The sequence below is a fragment of the Acanthaster planci genome, linkage group LG17 (assembly GCF_054643075.1).
Source record: "Acanthaster planci isolate LZ-2023a linkage group LG17, COTS_SCS, whole genome shotgun sequence".
Lineage (NCBI taxonomy): Eukaryota > Metazoa > Echinodermata > Asteroidea > Valvatida > Acanthasteridae > Acanthaster > Acanthaster planci.
This window is the reverse complement of record NC_141793.1, coordinates 9,288,988-9,310,726: the sequence shown is the minus strand read 5'-3', so window position 1 is coordinate 9,310,726 and position 21,739 is coordinate 9,288,988. Positions and strand designations below refer to the sequence as shown.

The following is a 21,739-nucleotide window of genomic DNA, read 5'->3' as shown; positions in this document are numbered from 1 at the left end:
TTTCTTGGCAACACACAAAGGCCACTCACCATATATACAAGAGCCAGGGTATGCCTTCTTTCACTGTGTTCGCTCAAGCGTGGGCACAGAATAATAGCTGAAAAGCGGGCTGAAGGATCTCAATTTTTACGGTGGCTCTTATCACTTTCCGGTGAGACAGGGTTAATTGCTTTATCAATGATTACAATTCTTTGTGTTTTTTGTTGTGCAGGGCTGTATATTCACTGATCTTATTAATTCAAATTAATCAAGCCAAACAAGAAGCTGACATCAACATTAACATTCGATCAGAGTATATCCACTGATTTTATTAATTCAAATTAATCTAGCCAAACAAGAAAACAGACTTGGATGCAGAAATTTAACCTGGACAAAGACATTGACTGGATGGAGAGGACATCTGTAGAACATTTTTGTTCAGGGGGCGTGCATTCAAGTCAGATGCATTTTATGTCCTGAAAATGCTGGGGATTTTCAACGAAAACCAACTGGTAAAAGGAACTGTAAACATGCGTTCAATAAATGTGAGCATCAAAACCCTATTATGCTCTGCTGACTTGGCCTGGGCAATGTGGGGAGTAGGAGTTGACTCGGGTACGAGCTAACTTGGGCGCGAGTCGACCTGGGTACAAGTTAACTTGAGTGCGCATTTTGGGGTACGAACTGACCCAGGTACGAGTTAACTCGGGTACGAGTTGACCCATTTCGGTACTGTCATATGGGGGCCTAGGCCTACATGTACATACTACATGATGTAGCCTTGACTTTGTGGGCGTACATGTAGGCCTACATGTATCACAACTGAGTAACAGTGCACCGGTGTGCTACATGTACGTGGTGGTATCAAGTACCGCTAAGGCGTCTACCGGTGAATGATCTTGTACAAATGAATTTACATACATACTGATATCGGCTACCTGCCCCTCCGGCTTGTTGGTTTGTTCATTGACAATACCGGCGTAGCTAGCTGGCCCACATCATCATGACATGACATGGCAAAGTCATCTACGCGTTTCAAAACTCATCAACTTACCCAACTTACGTTACTCAGTCCAAAGCGACCACACTGCGTACAAAGGAGAATCGTCCCGTGCACTGGCGAGGCACGCCTCCGCAACGCAACGTCTCCAAGGAGTGACTTCTGGAGGAGATTTTTGGACACACAACACGATCAATCCATCCAACACGTGAACCATATACCAGATAGCGCTAGGACGGACCAAGACACCAGCCAGCAGCACATGCGACACGGATAAAAAATTCACTTCCTACATAGCGCCACCAAGCCGCAAGAAGTTTAATTTGAAATTGGGGGCGCTTTCCACGTTGAGCAAATCCGATGGCTACCACAGACAGGGCGCCCAGACATGCCGGAAGACCAGTGAACCTTAAGGGCCTCTGCTGCTGTTAGATCAATGACCCCATTATTAAACAGTGGGAAACATCTGTAAATGCTTCCATTACGCTAAGCAAAAAACATAATTTCTTCCAGAAAGTTTTTATTTAGAGTGAAAGTGTAAAAATGTCACAGTAGGGAAAAAGAAGCACACACACACTCAGCCTCCAGAGGCGGAAGTGGAGCAAAGAGGGACGGGGGAGGGGGACCACCCCGACTTGGCCAGCCATGGACATTTAAAAAAAGGGGGGGGCTGAAACCATATGAAACTCATGATAAATGAGAAAATTTCGGGGGCCATTCTGTTTATTTTTTGGCGGAATGATGTCTCGCAACGTCCCTGCTGCGACTGTCTGCGTCTTGAGTATCGCGTCAGCGTTCGTTTAATGTATGGAAACTAGACTTTCCTGTCCTGCTATTTCCATGTCAGCCGTGGTTCCTTACTACTCTTCCACTCCAGACATCTGCAACTTCATTTTTTGATTTACCCATAGTTCAAATTGTTTGGTAAAGATAGTTACCTTTTACCGTATCTCGCTAAGTTAAAAGTGCCAGTTCGGAGGTTGGAATCTTGTAACGTAACATTGTTGCTGATGCTAGTAATCTCGTGCACTGAGTGAGTAGGCCTACATGAGGAAATGCTTAAACGCACAAAAGACGGATAGAAGTGACCAAAGTTTTGAAGTGATACGAGAGAGACTTGATTGTTGAATGCTGCCGTTGGTCAACGGCTTCGATGAATTTGATGACGAGGAATATTTCTACACAGAGTGCTTGAATGTGGTGACTGAACTTTGAAGCTGAATGGCACATGACTAAGGCGTTTCTCTAATAGCACGTGGATTTCATTTTGGACGAAACTACATACTGGAGTCTGTTAATTGGAATAAAATCCTGATTTCACATAGCTGTGGACTTTATTATTTCAGGTCTGAGGGACGGACGCATTTGTAATCCAACAAGTACGCGCAATAAAACTTAACCATGGATGCCCAGAAGTCGGGCAGTCATGGCTGTGGACAAAACACTCATTTTGGGCGCTGTGGCACGTGCCTGGTTGATGAAGTTCTTCAACCGTTGCTGCACACAATAAAACACATACATAAGCAATATCCTCTAAGCCCACTAGATTTTATTACATTATGCTTGCACATCATAGTGATTATCAACCAATACAATGCAAATCAGATTAACAGAATGGGACCCTGTTGGGTTAAAGTTCAGTGTGTCGATCTCAAAGTAAAGTTATTGAAGCATTGCATGCTCGTGTAAAGTTAAAGTCATGTCAAGCTATTCAAAATCTATCTCTGAAGCAATACATGAATCAGCATTTTATGCTCAAATGTTTAAGAAAAACTAAGATATCGTTTTATTTAAACTCTGCGACAGGAAAGAATTCTTGAAGGTAAATTTAATGAAAATGTGCAAGACGTCATTAAGATAAAATTGTATGCATGTGCACTGCACATTTCCCATCATCTTCAGCCGAATAGCAGAAAAAATGCCTGAATCACCACCATCAGGTGAAATCGTTTTACTAAACTGGAGTCAGATGTGAAGATTTATCATTCACAAGGGGCCTGGCGGCATTTCTACCTTGTCTGCTGCACGATGATAAACAAAGGTAAAGGTGTCTTGCCATTTTGCATTAGTGCACCACAGTGAAGAGCTACAGCCGCAGACGACTGGGCCGGTTCCAATACGACCCGAGGCTCTGGTTAGATTGCCTAGACTGGTTAAATATGCTTTTTCATGTGTACGTCTTTTGGCTGCGTTGGGTAGGCGATGCGTTCATGCGTTTCACTTTCACGGCACCGAAGTCAACCCCACTGACATAACACGCGTCCGTTGCGTTAGGCCATCAAGATGGCCCCGGGAGCAATTTCGACAGATACGCAATTTGACAAAGCTGGCACTTAACTAAATAATCAAATAACCATATAACCAAATAATCGACCAAATGGAAATCAAATATTCGAATACTGAACTATTTGAATTGACTCAGCCATATCTGCTGAGAAGCATCAAAATAAGGCACCTGGCTATACGTTACTTACAGTTATCAAACTAATTATCAAATGAACAAAGCCCAATAATCACTTTTTCACCTTCTGAAGTTCAATGATAATACACCATGCAGTAAAAGAACATAAAAGCCAGCAAACAACACAAAAAACACAATAGCCCATTGGTTTGTATTTTTCAACCAATAAAGCTTAGCAAGGGCTCATTCAAAGAACAGTCCACGTTTTACTCGGAAAATAGTGACACCATCAAAATGGAAGATGCTTCAAGCTTACGTAATAAGCATTTATCCAACTGTTACAAACCAAGTATTGTAGTAGTATACATCAGTATTTATAGAAATCGTAACAGGTTGGCAAAGCAGTCACTGGCCAGCCTGATGAGTATGTGTCACCTCACGTTATGTGGGCCAATCTCCAAATTAGGCTCGAGAAGACTGTTTATGAACACTGGTGAGAAAATTATAAGTACAATGGCAAGAAGGGTGCCTGAACAAAATACATTATCTTCAGGCAAACTTGAATTCTCAATTCTGACTGGCCAATCCGTTGTAACAAACAATGTGATATATAACTGTATTGCACGGTTCATGTCAAACCCCGCATGATGCGCCGTTCCAACTCAACACACTGTGCTATTTTTATGCTAAAAGCATTCAAAGGTGGCGCGTTTGCGCGCATACGCCCCTATAACATCTTTACAGTGCATCACGTTTGCTTGAAGATAAATCCGTTATCGCACTCGTGTTCGCCGAACACAGAATAATAGAGTGCGTCTGTGTTCCACTTGCGCTCATGTGATAACTAATAATGCACGTGTAATTTAAAACTGTCCAGCAAAATCGTTCAAAATTTATAGGTTTCAAAATAATTATGACTTTGTGACTCAAAAGGTATGTACATGTATGACTTGGGAACAAATACGAGCTTGGCCAGCTCAGGAGGACTGGACCCTGATAAAAATGTCCGTCTCCTTCCACTTGGGCATTATCAGGGTCCATTCTCCTGTTCTGGTCTTAAATGAACATTTCTGACTGGCCAGGGATATACATGATTTACTTCCACACTATGATATACTAACTAGTGTTTTATATTTACTGTTTTTTAGTTGGCCGTAATATTTTTTTAATCAAGAAATTAGCAAAATGGCACTCCAAAATGGATCCACAACCGCTTCGGGCAGGGTTCTTAAGAAAAGCACCCCCTAACATGGAAACACTCATACAAACCATTGCAGGCTGCTAGAACAAGCCTTGTGATTGGTCAGATTGCGTGAGATTTGTGATGCAATAGGCCGTCCAGATATGGTAATACTCCAGACTGATCAGGGGCATCTCCAAGAACACAGTAACAAGGCCAGTGAGTCCTGAAAAACCTTCTGCCCAAATATTTTGCGACTTTTTCTCTACATTTCTCTCCAGAGAAGTTGGGATGTTGTATGCAGATGTTAGAGTTCATTTTGGCAAGGCATGATAAGCTTTCAAATCTCAGTCTCTCTAAGGAATTCAATACAACCTGACCTATACATGTTATGCTGAAAAGTCTGATGCCTCTTTGTGGGACCAGCTGATCTAGTCTCTCTTTTCAAGGGTCACCCAGATTTCTTCCTTTGGTGAGGTGACCAGGCCGTGTTTGGGCTCCACCACTTGCCCAGGCACCAGACTGAACGTGAAAGCCCGAAAGAGGATGGCCAGGAACACCGACACCTCGGTGTACGAGAAGTGCTGGCCGGGGCAAATGCGCTTGCCAGCAAAGCCGAACGGCTTGAAGGCATCGCGGTGACGCTGGGTCATCCTCTCTGCGCTGAAGCGCTCTGGATCAAATCTGATAGGAAGAGGGACCAATATTTTGTCAATAAACTGGTGCCTTCTCTGCAAAACAAATCCTCCTTCATCTCCCAAAACCCACGGGGAAGATTCGGAAGGCCCTCTTCGTGCTGAAGTGCTCCAAGTCAAATCTGACAAGAAGATTTAGACTAATCATTCGTAAGTACAGTGTACCTCATTTTCAATACCAACCCTTTTTAATCTACCAAAACTCATCGGGAAATATTGGAACATCTTCTTTGTACTGAAGTACTCCAAGTCAAATCTGACAAGCAGATAGACCAATCCTTCCCCAGTGCAGAGTACCTCAACTTCAACATCAATTCTCCTTGACCTTCCCAAACCTACTGATCAAGTAGGTGTGGGGTCTAATGGTTGAAAACTGTAATTCCCAATTGCAAGGTCAGGTTGCTAATCCTGCTAGATAAGGCATTGTGTTATGACCTTGGGTACTGTCACTGTACCTTTGCTTGCTTCTCTCCATCCAGGAGAATAGAATGTGTATTAATTCATTAGTTTTAGGAGGGTAGAGAGGGTTACTTGTGGTTGATTGTCTTGGTAGCACCTGAAATGGTTGCACTGATGGCTGTATACTCCCCAGGGCATGGAGATATTTTGTTGGCTTGTTTCTGGGCTCGGTAAGCACAGATAGTATGGTGGAAAGTACATAAGGAGTCCATCAAGTACTGGAATGTGCTACATAAATATGACATATCAGTATTATTACTGGGACGTTTTGGAGGATACCCGTTGTGCTGAGTGGTCTATGCAGTAGACGCTTGCTTCTAGAGCAGCATCTATTACACGCATGACGATTCCACAATGAATTATGTCAGTTGATGTTATACTGACCACCAGATTTGGACCAATCAACAGGTGCCTATTATCATACCTTCTGCTGGAAAACATGCCGCATACAAACGGTCGGGTTGGTCAGAGTCTTGTGAAACTTATTTTTCCCTCCACTGTTGTTCTCCCAAGATTTTCAAGAAAACTTACCAAATTTTGATAGACAAATGTAAGCTTTATTCTTGTCATGTCTGGCCATACCTGCTTGATCAACATGGCTTGAACTTAGGTTGATCAAGTTTTAGCATGTCATCACACAGAGCATAAGTTTCATTTATGCCGTCATGTCTACCGAGTCAGCAGAAAAACTTTGACCAATCAACATCCTCCGTCATTATCCGTGATGACTCTGAGTGGCTGATACGCTTTGTTGCATAAAATTTGCATGCACACGTGTATGGGATGTCCGTATAAAGCAGATGTTGGAATAAAACAGGTGATACTCGGACTATATCTTGAGGAGCTCTAAATCAAATCTGATAAGAATATAGTTGAATCGTTCCTTCATTACACTGATCTTCTTAACCTGCTATGTCCTTCAACAAACCCTTCTCATATTTCTATGGCAATTTTCAACACCCTTTTTTCACGCCTGAAAAAAATAACTATCAAACTCACTTCTTGGGTTCAGGCCACAGCTCTTTGTCCTGAAGCACAACACCCAACGCATGCATCACTGGAGTCTGAAAATGAACAGCACATGAAAGACATCCAAACAATTAGGCTATGAGGTAAACATGCACTGGAGAGAGACAGATTTGCAATTCCATTTTTTAAACTTCAAGACCCTAAATGCTACTATTTCTGAAGCTGTTCTGCCCCTCTTTTACCTCACCAACCCACAATCACAATGGGGGCACCAGATCACATTTTTTGGAGGCAATAGACTGGTTCCGTAACTTTACATAACTGTGAAAGAAAGAATCCCCAATCACACAAAAGATGGCTGCGGTCACAAGATTGGAAACCTGACTGAAGCCCAGCTGCTAATTTTAAGCGGTTCAGGTCTTCCTGCCAAACCTGCAACACGGTACCATCTAACCACAAGTGTGACCACAAAAACTGAGGAGTATCAGTATTCAGGAAACCACAATATGGCTGGATAACTCAGATGAGAGAGGAGTGGTATAGTTATGTGTCTAACTCCAACCCTGGTCAGCTGTGATGAGTATCTACATGTGTATGCCTGAAGCCGACTGACTGTGGGGAGTATTACTCTTTTCACTTTTCAGTTTTGTAACCTTAACAAATTCAGAACAGCTTCTCTGTCAACACATCTGCATCAGTGTTGTGGTCGACACCCCATCAGACGATCACAGGGCCATTACAGGACCTGACAATCATGACAATTAAGACCATCACAAGACCTACTGCCTACATGTATAAAAGTCAAGTCACAAGCTATTCAAATGAACTGTGACACAAAAGGGTTTTGTCTTGTCACTGTTCAGCCCGTGACAGGTCCTATGCCTGATCTTGCAAATGATCTTATATACATTGATTTGGACGTACATTTAAGACACGGAGGGACCTCGGCCCAATTTCATGGCGCTGCTATGAAGCCCAAGATATTATGTTAACAGAGGCTCTGTGTTTTTCACGGGGACTGTAAGCATTATACAAGCACCGCAAAAGGCATGCTTACTTTGGAGAAAAATTTGCTTGACCTGGTGACAAAACAAACAATGGAAGTCTCTGTTCTCGCAGCTGTAAGCATGACCAGGCAAAGCATCGCTATGGAATACTGGTATTCCTTAACCATCTGCCGCCGGGGTTGCCAGTACCGGACACATTTTTCTTTATACGCGTGGCCAGGGTCTCCAAAATCAGACAAAGGGAACTAGGCCTTGTAACAAAAGACCGTACCCATAATAAAAGACCAAGCTGCTGGGCATTACTGACATTTTTTCACTCTCAAACGAGGAGATAATCTAGCCTTGTTTTGAAACAATATACCACAGTTTAGGGAATTTAGCACGAGCGAATTACCACCGGGGACAAAAGCACTCCACCACCACAGCGATGAGCCACACAGTACCACTACACTCTAATCTGGCTCCTATTGAAAAGAGGTCAGCAGCGCACTGTGCCAGGTTAGTGAACAAAAGAAACTTAGATAACATCGCACAATCTGGGCTCTTTTACAAAACGCAGCAGGCCTGGCTGAAATACTCCAGCATCAACAGAGGTTGTCTGTCAGATTAGAGTAGAAACCAGACAGTCCTTCGTGTGGGTGTAAGTGTCCAGCAAATGAAGATATGAATTTTTAACGAATTTGAAAACAGAAAAAAGTAAATTATCCCATCCTAGCATCATCAACATTCATAAATGCCCTCGGCGCGAAGTGGTTAAGGTGTGCAAATTGTTCTACTGTAGTGAGCACGGCCTTTCTGCTAAATGTTAAGCAACGCCGCGAAAGTGGGTGAGGACATTCCTCAATCAGACCTTTAGGGTAACAGTGTACCCACATCAAGCACCAAGAAATTTCCAACGTACCCCTGGGGGGATAACATGACCCCCGAGTTCAGATTCATTGTCCTGGAAGCGGGCGGCATACGGAGCAAGCACAGATACGCGGAGGCTCTCATCGAGCACCTGACGCAGGTATCTGTTGAAAACAATAACTCATCGCATGTAAAACAAGTTAGCCATGAAGTTGCCTGTCATACTAGCAGGTAAAAAAAACTTCCAGTTCTCCAAAATGGTGGGTTGCATCGATTCAGGGAGGGGGTTTGGACTTACTTAAGTTGTCCAAGATGCGAGGGCTCGACCTCATCGCTGCCGATGATTTCCTTGATTTCCTGGTACAGCTTCTCCTGGCATTTCTTATGGGTTGCCAGGAAGTATATCGCCCAGGCCAGCACTGCGTGATCAACAGAGCAGTATATGAAGAGTTACTATGAGCATTTAAACCTACACTGTGCTCAGTCACTGAGTTTGAGCATGTTACCCGTGTTAACGTGAGTACATAATGCTGAGCTACCCACAGCTAAGAGAAAGCATGCACTCAATCAGACCAGGAGCATTCATTTGCAAGTGTTTACTTCCAAGGTAGCACAAACGTAAGTATCCAGTCACACGACGTGATCCAAAATTAATGCACATACAAAATCTACCTCCATCTATGAGTACTGAAAGCAGCCAATGAAAATAGACGGCGTCAAGATTCTTTTTATTAGCTGACCCAAATAGCCGAAAGCTTTTTGATCCACTCACCTGTAACAAGCACAGGTACACAAAATGTAAAATAACTTGTACAATACTTGTAGAAGCATTACAAGTAAACAATAGGTCACATGCTTTTAATACACAGAACACAAGAAACTCATATTCCAGAAACAGAAACTCAAATTCCAGAAACGGACACTCATTATCCAAAAAATAGACACTTGTATTCGAGACAATAGAGACTCATATTTAGGACGACGGAAACTCATATTCTGGACAACAAAAAGTCTTACTCCTGACTTCAGAGACTTGGATACCAGGTAACAGAAACTCATATTCCAGTAACAGAAACTCATTTTCGAGGCGACAGAGACTCAAATTTGAGACAACACAAACTCGTATTCCAGACAAAAATAAATCAGATTTCAGACAACAGAAGCTCATATTCCAGAAAAAGGAAAACAGAAACTCATAATCATGGGGTTTAGCGGTGCTTCAAGAATATATTACCAGCACTCTATCAAGCCTGATGTGCATCATAGCATTGTTTACATCATCCCTAAACCCCTTCTCACCGGGAAGCGGTAAGAGCAAACGTAAACATTGAGATCCCTCAGCCCGCTTTTCAGCTTTTATTCTCAGCCCGCTCTCAGGCGAACACGGTGAAAGAAGGCAAATCCTGGCTCTTGTACATATGGTGATTGGCCTTTGTGTGTTGCCAAGAAATGAAAAGGCCGAATTTGCATCATAATCACCAGCTTCACAATAGTCCCCACTTTGAAAAGAGGCAACGGGAATGTGGAAGCGTGAATAGAGCTGTGTGCCACCGAACAATGATCCTTTTCACTGTGTAAATCAAAGCGTGCAGAGCACGCAGCGCCACAAATCGAGACTTTGCGGTTTGGCAGGTGGCCTTCGCGGCCAAGCGAGGCTGGAATTCTCGGAGTCGGCTTTCAGAAAAAAGTCCCGGCATCATGGGGTGAAGACCAACAATAGTCACAGCAGCAACAACAACAACAAAATAAGCAAGAACAATAACAATATCCTCTAAAGTACATGAACATGTACCTTACATTGCCAATCTCGAAGATCCTTACAACTGGGTACAATTACCATTAAAAAAGATTTTACAGTTTAATAGTCTTCACGCTTGATGGAATACAGGAAATTAAAGAATTGGGGAGAATCTCAGACAGCATGCCACGTTGTATGGGCAGGCACAGATTCACATGAGGCAAGTGAAAGTATCCATGGTAACTGTCCACACTTCTACAGTACTCACAATGTCCAGAAGTGTGGAATCCGCCCACCATGAAGCTGATGCAATCATCTAGTATCTGACTCTCGGGCAGCTCGTTTTCGATCAGCACGTCAATGAAGACCTGGTGCCCGACTGTTGGGTTTTCTTGGCGTTGCTTGATCACGTCACGGACGGTTCCATGCAGGAAAGCCAAGGCTGAAAGTTAGGAGTAAAGTATGCTTTATTTAAGATCCTGGGAGGAAATGTTTAATCACAGAGACTTGCATTTAGATCAAAATGGATCGACATGCAGTTGATAAACCCCTTCTTGGGACTGCACCAATGACTCAGACAGACCCTACAGTACCGGGAACAGAAAAACTAAGGATCTTCAGACTTTGCACCAATGATTTCCCTTCTGACAAACAGAAAGTTCTAGAAATGGTATCATGCGCTCAACATTCCTTAGCATGGCATTCCAGGGTAGAGCAATATTTCCTACACATATAGCTCCCTAACTGTATCTGCTGAAAATTTCAAGCCATAATCTCGTTGTCCGAACATCCATGAACCCAACCACTTCACCGTTGTGGGGATCTACACTGTGCACCGACAATAATGTCAACCCCATTGCGAAATTTACACGAATGGGGACTTGTAGAAAGTGGCCTGAAATCTAGTCATTCTTGTTCTAGTATCAGAACGGGTCAGGGTCTTGGAGCACCGAAACAAGGCCTCCATGTCAATTATTGGACAAAGATTAATCAACTTTTGCACCTCAATAATCTCTTGGAATGAAAACCTAGACCTGCACTCCTCTTTCCCTCTAAATATGTAGCTTTCCCATTTTCTAAAAGACGGTTAAACTTAACAGCACTGCCTCTGACTTCGACTAGTCCCCTTTCGGGACTCAACAGGCCAACAGTTTGAGAAAACAGAAAACCTGCATCATGGTTTGGGCAACGTACACTGCACACACATTATGTTTCATGTGAATATTGAGGGAGACATGGAAGCAAAGCCGAGGACAAAACCTGAGGTTAATCAACATATAGATCCCTTTCACTGGACACCATCCATAGGAAAATTATAACTGCATCAACGTGAACAGATGTGTGACGGGGGGATGTAAATTTTCTATATTCGTGAGCACTGATCGAAATATCTTCCAAATGTGCTGCAGCTGATACACACCACACACATTTGAGGTAAAAAATGCCAATAAATGTACACAGGGTAATCTACATGTATAAGAAGTGATGTCACTGAGAGAGACCTATTACATGCACAGTGGTTGACACTGATTCAAAGCCTCTGAGCATTCTTTGTCCAAAGAAGTAGCCACAGCAAGGGAAAAACCTGAAATTTAGTCAATCCCTTTGCTCTCCGTCAAGACAGACAAAGACCTAGAGTTCTTGAGGAAGACAAGCAAAGTCAGGGACAAAGCCATGGTTTAAATGAATCTCTCAATCTCCATTACGACAAACCGACTCATTTTAACGGAAACAATTCTGAACTCAGCTGACCTTCCTTGAACTTTTTGTCTCTGTCAGTGCCCTCCTCTGGTAGACCTTCAGTTAGACTAGCTTCCATCTCATCCCAGCACTGAAACAAAAGCAAGCAGGATCTTTCAAAATCAGGCTAGGCTTGGGTACAGTTTCTCACTTCAAAGACTCCAAAACATTATGAATGGTAGGAAACAATCCAAACAGGGGTCAACACGAACATAAAAACGCTCTCAGGGGGAATCGTTCGCACTGCAACAATTTCATCCCCAGGAATAGTTGTATCTGAACTCACAATTCCATAGGAATGGCAGAACTTGCGAATGTTGTCATCGTCCTTGAAGTAATCCCCAAAGGAGGTTTGCGTCAGGCCTTTGATAACGATGGCATGGCAGTTCTCGACCAGTGGGAGGTGTTCATCTTTTGGTACTCCCGATAGCTTCTTCACAAGCTCATTCGCTAGCTGGAATTGGAATTGTTATTCATATCAGACTTCCACGTACTGTATGAAAAACAATTACATCACCGTAGTGTGTGTTTACCAGACTTCTTGTCCTCATTGGGTTGGTTCACTATCAATCAAGAGCATGGAAACCTCACGGGTGTTAACCAGTGAACAGCCTGGGAGGTACCCTGCCCACATGTTATCATGTGTTCATGCATGTGGCAATTTACATGAGGTCATGGGCTTGAGCCCTGCCTGAGTTACAGGTAGCTTATGCGTTACCAGTAGCTTCTTGGCGCGCCCTCAAGACAATGTACAGTGTTTATGAATATGTACGTTAAGTTGTGAAGGGGAAAACACTGGATGTTATGCAAGCCACCGGCACTTCCACCTGCTTCAGCAAAAGGTCAGTATACGGTTGGGGTCGGCATTTTGTGGGGAGGAGGGGGAAGTGAAACATGCAGGTAGAATGACACAAGATTCTTCTGGCCTACTTCTCACCTCATTGAAAGTCTCGTAGAAATACTTCAGACTCTCGTGCCCAAACGGGGCATCGTAAATGTTGCGCCTGCTCCGGCCGTCGGACTTGTTGGTATACTGAATTGAGTTCTTGCCGATCATGGGCTCAAACAAAGCGAAGAGCTCGGCTGAATGGGGCAAAGACATTTAAATGATGGATTGGACGCTGATTCAAAATAGGAGAAACTTACAGACCCAGCAGAAAAAATTTCGTTTTACAAGCTTCACGCAAGATAATTATTTTATGATACATGTACCCCTTGAAAATGACCTTTGCATTATACCTTATTGCCAGTTTTTCTAGTTTATAGGGCATCTTTTTGATGTTTATGCCAATGCAAGTTTCGATGTACAGTGGAACGTCATTATAACGAAACACCGCGATACTGAACATTTGGCTATACCGAACATCGTCCTTGGCTCCCAATAATTTGTGCACAGAACCTACCGAACATTATGTAATGTATGAACAGTTGTAAATCAACCGAGATTTGCCACAGCATGCATCAGAGATCGATCCTGAACGGTATCTTCACGACTTTCGCGATAAACTAAATATCAATTATGTAACTCAAGATTTAACAAAAAAAACAAAAATAATAAACAGATACATTTCTAGAAATCTCAAACGTGAATGCAATGGCAAAACATCACGAAAACAGCAAATCATAGCATCACAAGAGGGTGCATTTCAGTTAGACAAGAGAGGGTGCTATTCAACATGGCAATGAAACGTTCGGCAGTTAATTTTGCTACACCGAACAACCCCTGTACTGAACATTTAGCGTGGACCCCGTTGTGTTCATTATACTAACAATACTGGCGGTCAAGTTGCTAATGTACATGTAACTTACGGGGCCGATCAAATGGCCCAATATGCTCCTTGAACAGCTCCGGTGAGGCAATGCTGACGGTGAACTTTGGCCCAAACCAGAAGGAGGCGATGGGTCCATATTTCTCATGGAGATAGATGAGAAACTCGTGCATGCTTCCAGCAGCTGCCAAGTCTGGAAGATTGCCTTCCCTGTCAGGAAATATGCAAAGAACTGGTAAGTTCTATGTACATGTACAGAACATGTACACGAACGTGAATATGCATACCTTATGTGACTGAGCAGGAATGACCAATAAAACACATTGATATACATGTACATGTATGAATAGCTATGATTTCTACTGCATTTGTACATGTATATGTTCATGTTTTCCACAGCATTTTCAACTAATCCGTGAAGGTTGAGCACTTGTGAAGCCCTCTTGTGTTCACGTACCACAGCCGGGCGTTGTGGCCAATCTCGTCCTGTGACTTTGAGTATGTAAAACAGGGCAACTTTGTGCAGTAACTAAAAATGCCACACAGATCTGACTTACACAGTCTAGCTTAGTAACAGTCTTGGGCTGTGGTTCATGTATCTTGTCATTTGGAAAGCCTGAATTTTCAGCAGAATAGAACCCCCAACCCTTGGACTTTAATGCCAGGAAAAAAATTGCAAATATTATTTGCTTACATGTAGCAAGGCTGAATTTTCCACCAAAAAGAATTGGACCAATTTGCCATGAAATAATGCCAGCCTCAATTGGTAGTGTTGGACGGTTGAGTTCTCAAATTAGAGTACAAAGTATCATGACCTGACCTTATTGACATGACCTCAGACTTGACTTCCAGAAAAATTACTTAGCTACAACACTGGCTCTACGATGGAGTCCGTACTGTACCTTTGGTCGGAAGGGTCCATGCCAGGGATAGTGCTTCTCTTAGCCGATCCCTGCGTAGACAAACAAGCACAATGAAATTAATGTGGAATCCAGGAAGAATGACCGCATATGATTTACAGTACATGTATGTCAGTAAAGCCGTTTTGACAAGTGGGTGTGGGTTGAGGTTGGGGTCTTTTGCTAAGATGGCAGGATGATAGGGGTACAACTCATCCACATCTCCTGTTCTCGTTGATGTTGAAAGTGCACGATCAGTTCAAGGACCTGAAACTCAAAATGTCGCTCTGGCATATTATTTCACTTTCTGGGTTGAACTTGAGTCACAAATAGCGGAACATACATAGTACATGATCTGAGGCTGAAAATCAGACAGTGTTGTATGCGCACACCCATATCTGTTTTACACAGAAAGTGTGGACATACCTTTGGTCTCCTGTGGTTAAGGAAACTTGAGGAAAACGTTCCTCTTTCTCCAACTAGGATAACTCCTTTGGGCTAGATTTTTTTTATGATTTCCTGGACTGTTCCTGCTCATTTTGCCACAGATAACCTTGACCCCAAAATGCCTCTGAAACTGTTTTTCAGAGAGGGGGAAACATTGTGTGGACAAGTGCGAGTCCAAACCACACCATCATACACTCTACACTTACATTACGTGAACTTCTTTTGTCATGTTTGTGCAGAGGTCCACACTATGTATGACACACCTGCACATGTATGTAGGCGAGACCATGCATCATTCACAAGCCCTGGCACAAGCAACAGGCCTAGGGTGACCAATGACAAAGGGGTGCCTTCTGATGCAAGTTAACAGCTTCTGACTTAATTTAAAACAGAGGTTTTATGATGCTCTTGTGAGGTCTGTGATGGTCTGAAGAGGTCTTGAATACAACGGCGACATCAGGCATGTCTCAATATACAGGTTTCTATGTGTACAGCGGGTGTAGACATGTCTCGTTCTCTGTTCTTAAAGCAGTTTATTAAAAGCTCACATCTCATGGCACGGGGCCCCTGAGATCTCAGTTGTGACATGTGCAATCCTTTTGGAACCTTGGGCATGCAAGGAAAGACATTCATATAGAGTAAATCTCTGATGATTCGATGTATGTGCATGTACGTGTAATCCTGGATTGGATTTTAAAAATTTGTTACAGTCATTTACATGTACGGTCATTTGCAGTCATGGCCTCACGAGTGCCGTGCTGCATGCGCTCAGCCCGTCAATGTGGGTCGTAAATATAAATTTGTGACTGACCTGCCAGGGGATAATGGGTACATGTACATGTATGTACATGAATGTCACAAGAACAGTACTGTACATGTGCAACGTACATGTATGTCTGACTCCCAGGGTTGAAATAATTGTAAGGCATTACTGGACAAACCTCCTGGAGGCCTGGCATGAAAACAAAAGCAGTGCGACGATATCAAGGCCAAAATGTCGGGGGGGGGGAGGGGAGGTGTAGGGTTAAGGCATCAACACACACTCCAAGTACCCAAAGCTTACCGGGTAAAAGTACAAGACTGCCACGATCAGCGCCACGACAAACGTCACAGCAAAGATGGCAAAGGCAAGCATGGTGTGGATGGTTCTTGTGCTCACTCTGGGGGAAATCGCAGGTCATCAGTCTACCTAACACAGAAATCAATGGAATATACATAAAGCAAAGCAAAGTAATAACACAGTGCTCAGACTGCGGTCTTTGTTGAATTGCTCTGTGTATGCCAAGCACGTTGTACTGGTGCACCATAACAGGTGGCCTGACCTACCGGTGTAACTCCATAAGCAGTTTCACCAAAGATTGTATAGCGCCGTGTAGCGGCGCAAGATGGAGAACTCGGCCAAAAGGGTGTTATCACCATGGGCGCCATTCGAGTGTGACCGTTAATCAGTTAATGCATACGTGTAAGCGCAGACATCCAGCCGTGCGTGCCTATTGCGGCGCCGACACCTGTTTCTTTAACACAGCGTATTCACACCCAAATGGCGCTCATACGATAACAAAATTTTACGCGTATTAACGGTGAAGTTGGGCATCTTGCGCCACTGCACGGCGCTATACAATCTTTGGTTTCACAATGATGCATGTATGCGCCATCTTGTTCATACAGGCAAAAAGAAAAAGGAAATGAATATGTGTTGCTGAGCATGCATGTCGATCAAAAACTTCTGCACTTCAAAGCCATCATGCATTTATTACAATATATGCACTGCGACTTGCTTGTTACAAGCAACACATACTACTGTATGTTTGCTTTGAGGACAGGTTGTCCATGTACATATATATTACCGTGGGAATGCTTATTCAACGCCATTCCGTAGTAGAAAGGAAAATTACAAGGCTATTACAGTACAATGTACATGTGTATGCTCAAAGTATTAATCAGCACGGTATTGATTGTGAATTTTGTTGCTAACTGGTTCTGCATGTTTTCTCTCATTTATCTACAGCCAACCACAAAGCCACATTAATACAGCCCACGATACTAATACAGGCAGTGGGTATATAAAAAGCATGTACATTGTACATGTACATTGTACATGTACAAGTATACAGGTGCATCTACAATTATTACTTCTCAGGGCACCATGGCATCCCACAAAAAGTGCCACAGTGAGGCCAACAGATACCCGTACTGTGAGAATTAAGTCACAGTATTTTCAGCACATAAAGGAATTTGGCATCAAGATTTCAGCTTTATTTTGGTGCACATGTACCAACCTTTCTGCTAGACTGCGAAGCGATTATAGTGAGGTGATATCCTGGCAAAATACATACATGTACATGTACAGTGCCTACATGTACATGTATGGGTGGATGTATATATCACTATTTCCCCAGCTCACTGCAAACATACGGTATCCATTCCAGAAGGCATACCAACTACATGTGCCGGTATCTCTTGAGTTGACGTAATCTGTTAATGGTATGATACACAAACCCTGTGTACATCATACCGTACATTGAACAGGTACATGTACATGTATGCTGCCATATCAGGCACAAATTATGGCCAATGATGAGGCATAACTGAGCAGATGCAAACTACACTTAATCAAATTTAAAATGCACAATTTTTCAGTTTTGTGCAACCACAGATATTGCCATGAAACTTGCACGCAATGATAACAATTGCATGGAAACATGAACCACAGGCAACAGTCATACAAAAGACTGACATCAACTACATGTTTTGCATGATATTGTCAGGTCAGTTTCAGGTGTGATGTACAGTGTGACACGTACACATGTACTTCGGACCGGGGCACGGTACATCACGCTGGCGTGACGGCAGTGAGAAATTTCGCCATTCAAGCATTTTAATGAATAATTTCATGTGAGAGTAATTAAATTCCCGTTGACATTTAATTTTTTTCATTCTAAAAGAAATTCCCTGTAAGAGCTACATGTACATGTATTAAATTCCCTAATAATATTATACACGTACAATGTATATCTGCAATAAAATTAAAAGTGGGATCCCAGACAAAATAAACATAAACAATCAGGGAAAACAAAGATTTTGAAATGACCCACAAACTACTGGGCCACTACGTATGTACAGTATAGCAGTTTGTCCTGGAATCCTACAGTAGCCTTTACTCAAAGCAACAGTTTCCCAGCTTGACTGTGCCAGATACATGTACGGTAGCTGGAGACTTCAAAGGGAATGGGAATCCCAGTGCGGCCAGTCACCTGCCTGCTGCGGCCGGACCCAGTCAAATGCCAACTATCTAATCGTCAATCCCTTTAAATCGTACAGTTCGAGGCACAAAAATTGCACACGTTCAAACATTGCGCTCAACAGGCCTAATGCTAGCCCCAGATTGGGAGCCAGTCTACTGGAATCCCTCCATATCCTAGGCCCCACAGCGGTCCATTCAAAAAGTGGGGATGAGGTGAAGATGCCTTCTAATCTATAGGTATAAAAACCCTTTTACCGTGTATGGATCACTCACCTCATCAATACTCTGATGTATTACTTTGGCAATTTCCAATTTGTAGAAGTCCATGAAATTTTGGTTTTGATCTGGGTCATTCGTTTACTACAGTGACTAACTCCCAATCGCTGACCAACTGACCAATACCACACATAGTTGGGATCTGTTTGGTCTGGGAACCGACTTTTTGAATGGACCGCTGTGGGGCCTAACTTATAGGGAGGGAGTCTGGTAGAATAGCCTCCAGTCTGGGGCTAGCCTAAAAGTAATGCCAGCTCATGATTTACCGGTAGTAATCGCCTTGGCTAGGCCTACTATAAACGTTTCTGACTTTGGCAATGCATTATGGGTTTGGATGACAAACAAGCAATGCATTTTATGCACAACCCTATGGGATAAGTGAACCAGTCAGAAATCAATTTATTTTTCTACTTATTATGTACATGTACTTGTTCACCAACTCATATGCATACAATGGGTATTATCATGCAGATTAGGCCTAGTAATACATGAAACGAATAAGTTTTCAAATGTTTGTAAGAAGAAGAAATCCTTAACTGTATTTATAAGGGCACCAGTCACTCTATGGGCTGAAAATGAACATGACTTGTCAATGCAGTATGAAGCCTTGATTTTTTACTAGATAACACTATAGCTACTAGAGGCACCTTGGTCTACTCCGTTACTGTTCAGGCCTAATCCAAACCATCACCATTGCGGACGTCGGTCATATCGGTCACATGGTTTGTGCACAGGGTGTCATGTCATGTCCGCATATTTTGAACTGGGTCGGCACTATTGCAGCATACCCCTCCACCCACCTCTTCCACATTGCAATCCTGAAAATAAATCAATCATAGAGGCCGACCTCTAAAGGAGATTTTACTCACATAGTATTGCAGATGTAGAAACGTTACACGTCGGCACCACGTCCACACATAGAGATTAGTGGTCCACACCTCACACGCGGTACACGTTTGACACTGTTCGCACAAACACACTACGCATGCGTCGAAAGCGGTAAAAGTTGGTTTAGGTATTCCCCTGCTGTAATCAGACCTGAAACCAGCCTGTAGCACATACTGAGTATATCTCTATCCGGTTCGCACATGTAAGTGACTTCTGTAAAGTTTAGGAAATCTTATTGATTACCATCAGACTTAAATAGCGCCCTCAATGGTCAACCTGTTGCGCAAGTAGTTATAGTTAGGTACCATTTACCCTCATATTGGATTTATTCGTACTGCTGAAGTGGACACTAGACGTTCTTACCACATGTGCACTGTGCAATCTTTGCATGTACTTTCCATGTGATTCAGATTTATTTCATTTCATTTATTGCATTTTTTTGGATCAACATTTCACAGAATACAATAACAAAGTTTATAAGAGAGAAAGAGAATACAAAAGACGTACAAAAGACAAATAAACAGTATCAGCTCCCGCTGGGTTACCAAAAAAATTGGTTTCCGCGGAGCCGGGGCCAGTCTCCAACTGGTTAAACAGGAAACAATAATAACTATAATAAATATGGGGCAGCGCGGACATCCGGGAATTTCACAAAAATTAGGGTAGCAACCACACCGCGGCCGGTGAAAACAACTGCAACGAGCGTGCGCGTGCGTACAGGTCAAAGAAAAAAATTTTTAACCCCGGCGATCCTCGGACTGGCCCTTTTGGTTCAAGTTCGCCGTGCGTACGTCGCCAACGTCACTCAGTCAGTGTTTTCACTGGTGCAGTACCTGTCATTTTGTGAGAATCCCGGATGCCCGCGCTGCCCCAAAGATCGATACATAAATAGGTATGACTTCTATGGCAGAATCATAAATTATAACTTAGGCCTAACATAACTTATAGCTTAAATAAAGAAGTGATGTGAACAAAGTATCGAACATATTTTGTAGAGCTGTACCTGTATATTAACATAATTATGAAAAACAAACTAACAAATTTCTAACCCTCATCAAAAACAAAGACAAAACAAAAACCACAATAAAAACAAAAACCAAAACATAAAACCAAAGGGGAAGGGGGGAGCTGCACAAGCCTGCAACTCCCATCCGGGCTAAAACTTAAATTGGGTAACTTAATTCATGACGGCAATAAGTTGTCTAAATGGCATGGGAGATATAGGGTCTCAGCCTGAAAGAGGTGATGTAGTCTTTTGGAGGGGGTTCCAGACAGAGATTAAATTGGAGGATCACCTAGAAGTGAATTGAAAAGAGAGTAAAAATGAAAACGTCGCACAATTACGGTACGCGCGGCAGTATATTGATGTTTGAAGAGCAGCAAGGCTTCCTTGTGTTGGGCCAGGGAAGAAGGTGTGACGGGATACATTTGTAGAGGCATTTGATGGCAAAAGAAACATTAAGCCTCTGAGTCGGTTGTAGAGAGGGGGACTTTAAGTTTAGGTAAGTGTTGTTCGTAGGAAAGGGAAGAGGCAGTATTGAAGGGGAGGCAAGATTTTATGAAGCGCCGTTGGATTGCGCCTCAAAAGGCCTATCTGGATGTGACTTTTCTGATGAGGTAATCAAACGGGTAATCCATATTCTAGAACAGGCCTGCGAAGAGATTGGTAAAATTTAAGTAATTACATCTGCCTTCCTGGAGTTTACTCTCCGTCGGATGAAGCCAGAACGTTTGGAACACTTAGAACGAATCATGCATGTTCACGTGTTTTGTCCAGGTAAGGTCGCTTGACAAAATAAAGCCTATGAGTATTTGTGGGAAGTCACGACTTGGAGGGGCTCAGAATCCTGGAGATAGTAAGGAGACAGGGCTTGCATGGTTTCTGGATCGGGTGATATGCATAACTTTGCACTTTGTGGAGTTCAGCTGCATGTGGTTCTCTTTGCACTATTTGGAAATAGAGTTGAGATTTTCATGTATAACAATTGCAATGGTATCCGAGATTCCGGTCTGACTTCAAGAAGTTTGTTCAGTCTGAGGCTACCCATGACCAAGCCGCCTTCGTCCTGCGCCATTCATTAGACAAGAAGCCGCTGCAGGTGGTTGGAGCCATTGAAGACAATGTTGACGAGATATGGGAGAGATTGGATGAGCGCTATGGGGACCTAATCAAGATGGCAGACGCAATTATGCAGAATT

General features: G+C 42.9%; 2 protein-coding genes across 10 annotated transcripts in view; both read right to left on the bottom strand.

The window, feature by feature from the left end:
- The window catches only part of LOC110985545 (polypeptide N-acetylgalactosaminyltransferase 1-like), a 66,382-nt gene extending 65,143 nt beyond the window's left edge, over positions 1-1,239 (bottom strand). The window contains exon 1 of one of the 2 annotated variants that reach the window (XM_022246632.2): positions 1,034-1,239. The gene's annotated coding sequence lies outside the window, so the exon portion shown is untranslated. The remainder of the gene's footprint in view (positions 1-1,033) is intronic. The other variant, XM_022246633.2, reaches the window with a different exon arrangement.
- Positions 1,240-2,508: 1,269 nt separating this feature from the next.
- Positions 2,509-19,785, bottom strand: cyp20a1 (cytochrome P450 family 20 subfamily A member 1). Of its 8 annotated transcripts, none has more exons than XM_087148152.1 (12): positions 19,500-19,785; positions 16,196-16,321; positions 14,689-14,738; positions 13,827-13,996; positions 12,955-13,100; positions 12,304-12,471; positions 12,030-12,108; positions 10,546-10,719; positions 8,838-8,958; positions 8,592-8,703; positions 6,714-6,778; positions 2,509-5,244 (listed from the first exon to the last, which is right to left on the bottom strand). In XM_087148152.1, exons 2-12 carry the CDS (start codon positions 16,265-16,267, stop codon positions 4,992-4,994), a joined length of 1,410 nt encoding a protein of 469 aa, XP_087004278.1. In that variant the 5' UTR covers positions 16,268-16,321; positions 19,500-19,785; the 3' UTR covers positions 2,509-4,991. The 8 variants fall into 8 exon arrangements, with proteins under 8 accessions (XP_087004278.1, XP_022102315.2, XP_022102314.2 ...); XM_022246623.2 differs by having other exon boundaries at positions 16,196-16,317; positions 19,522-19,785; XM_022246622.2 differs by having other exon boundaries at positions 19,522-19,784.
- Between the last annotated feature and the right edge of the window lie 1,954 nt (positions 19,786-21,739).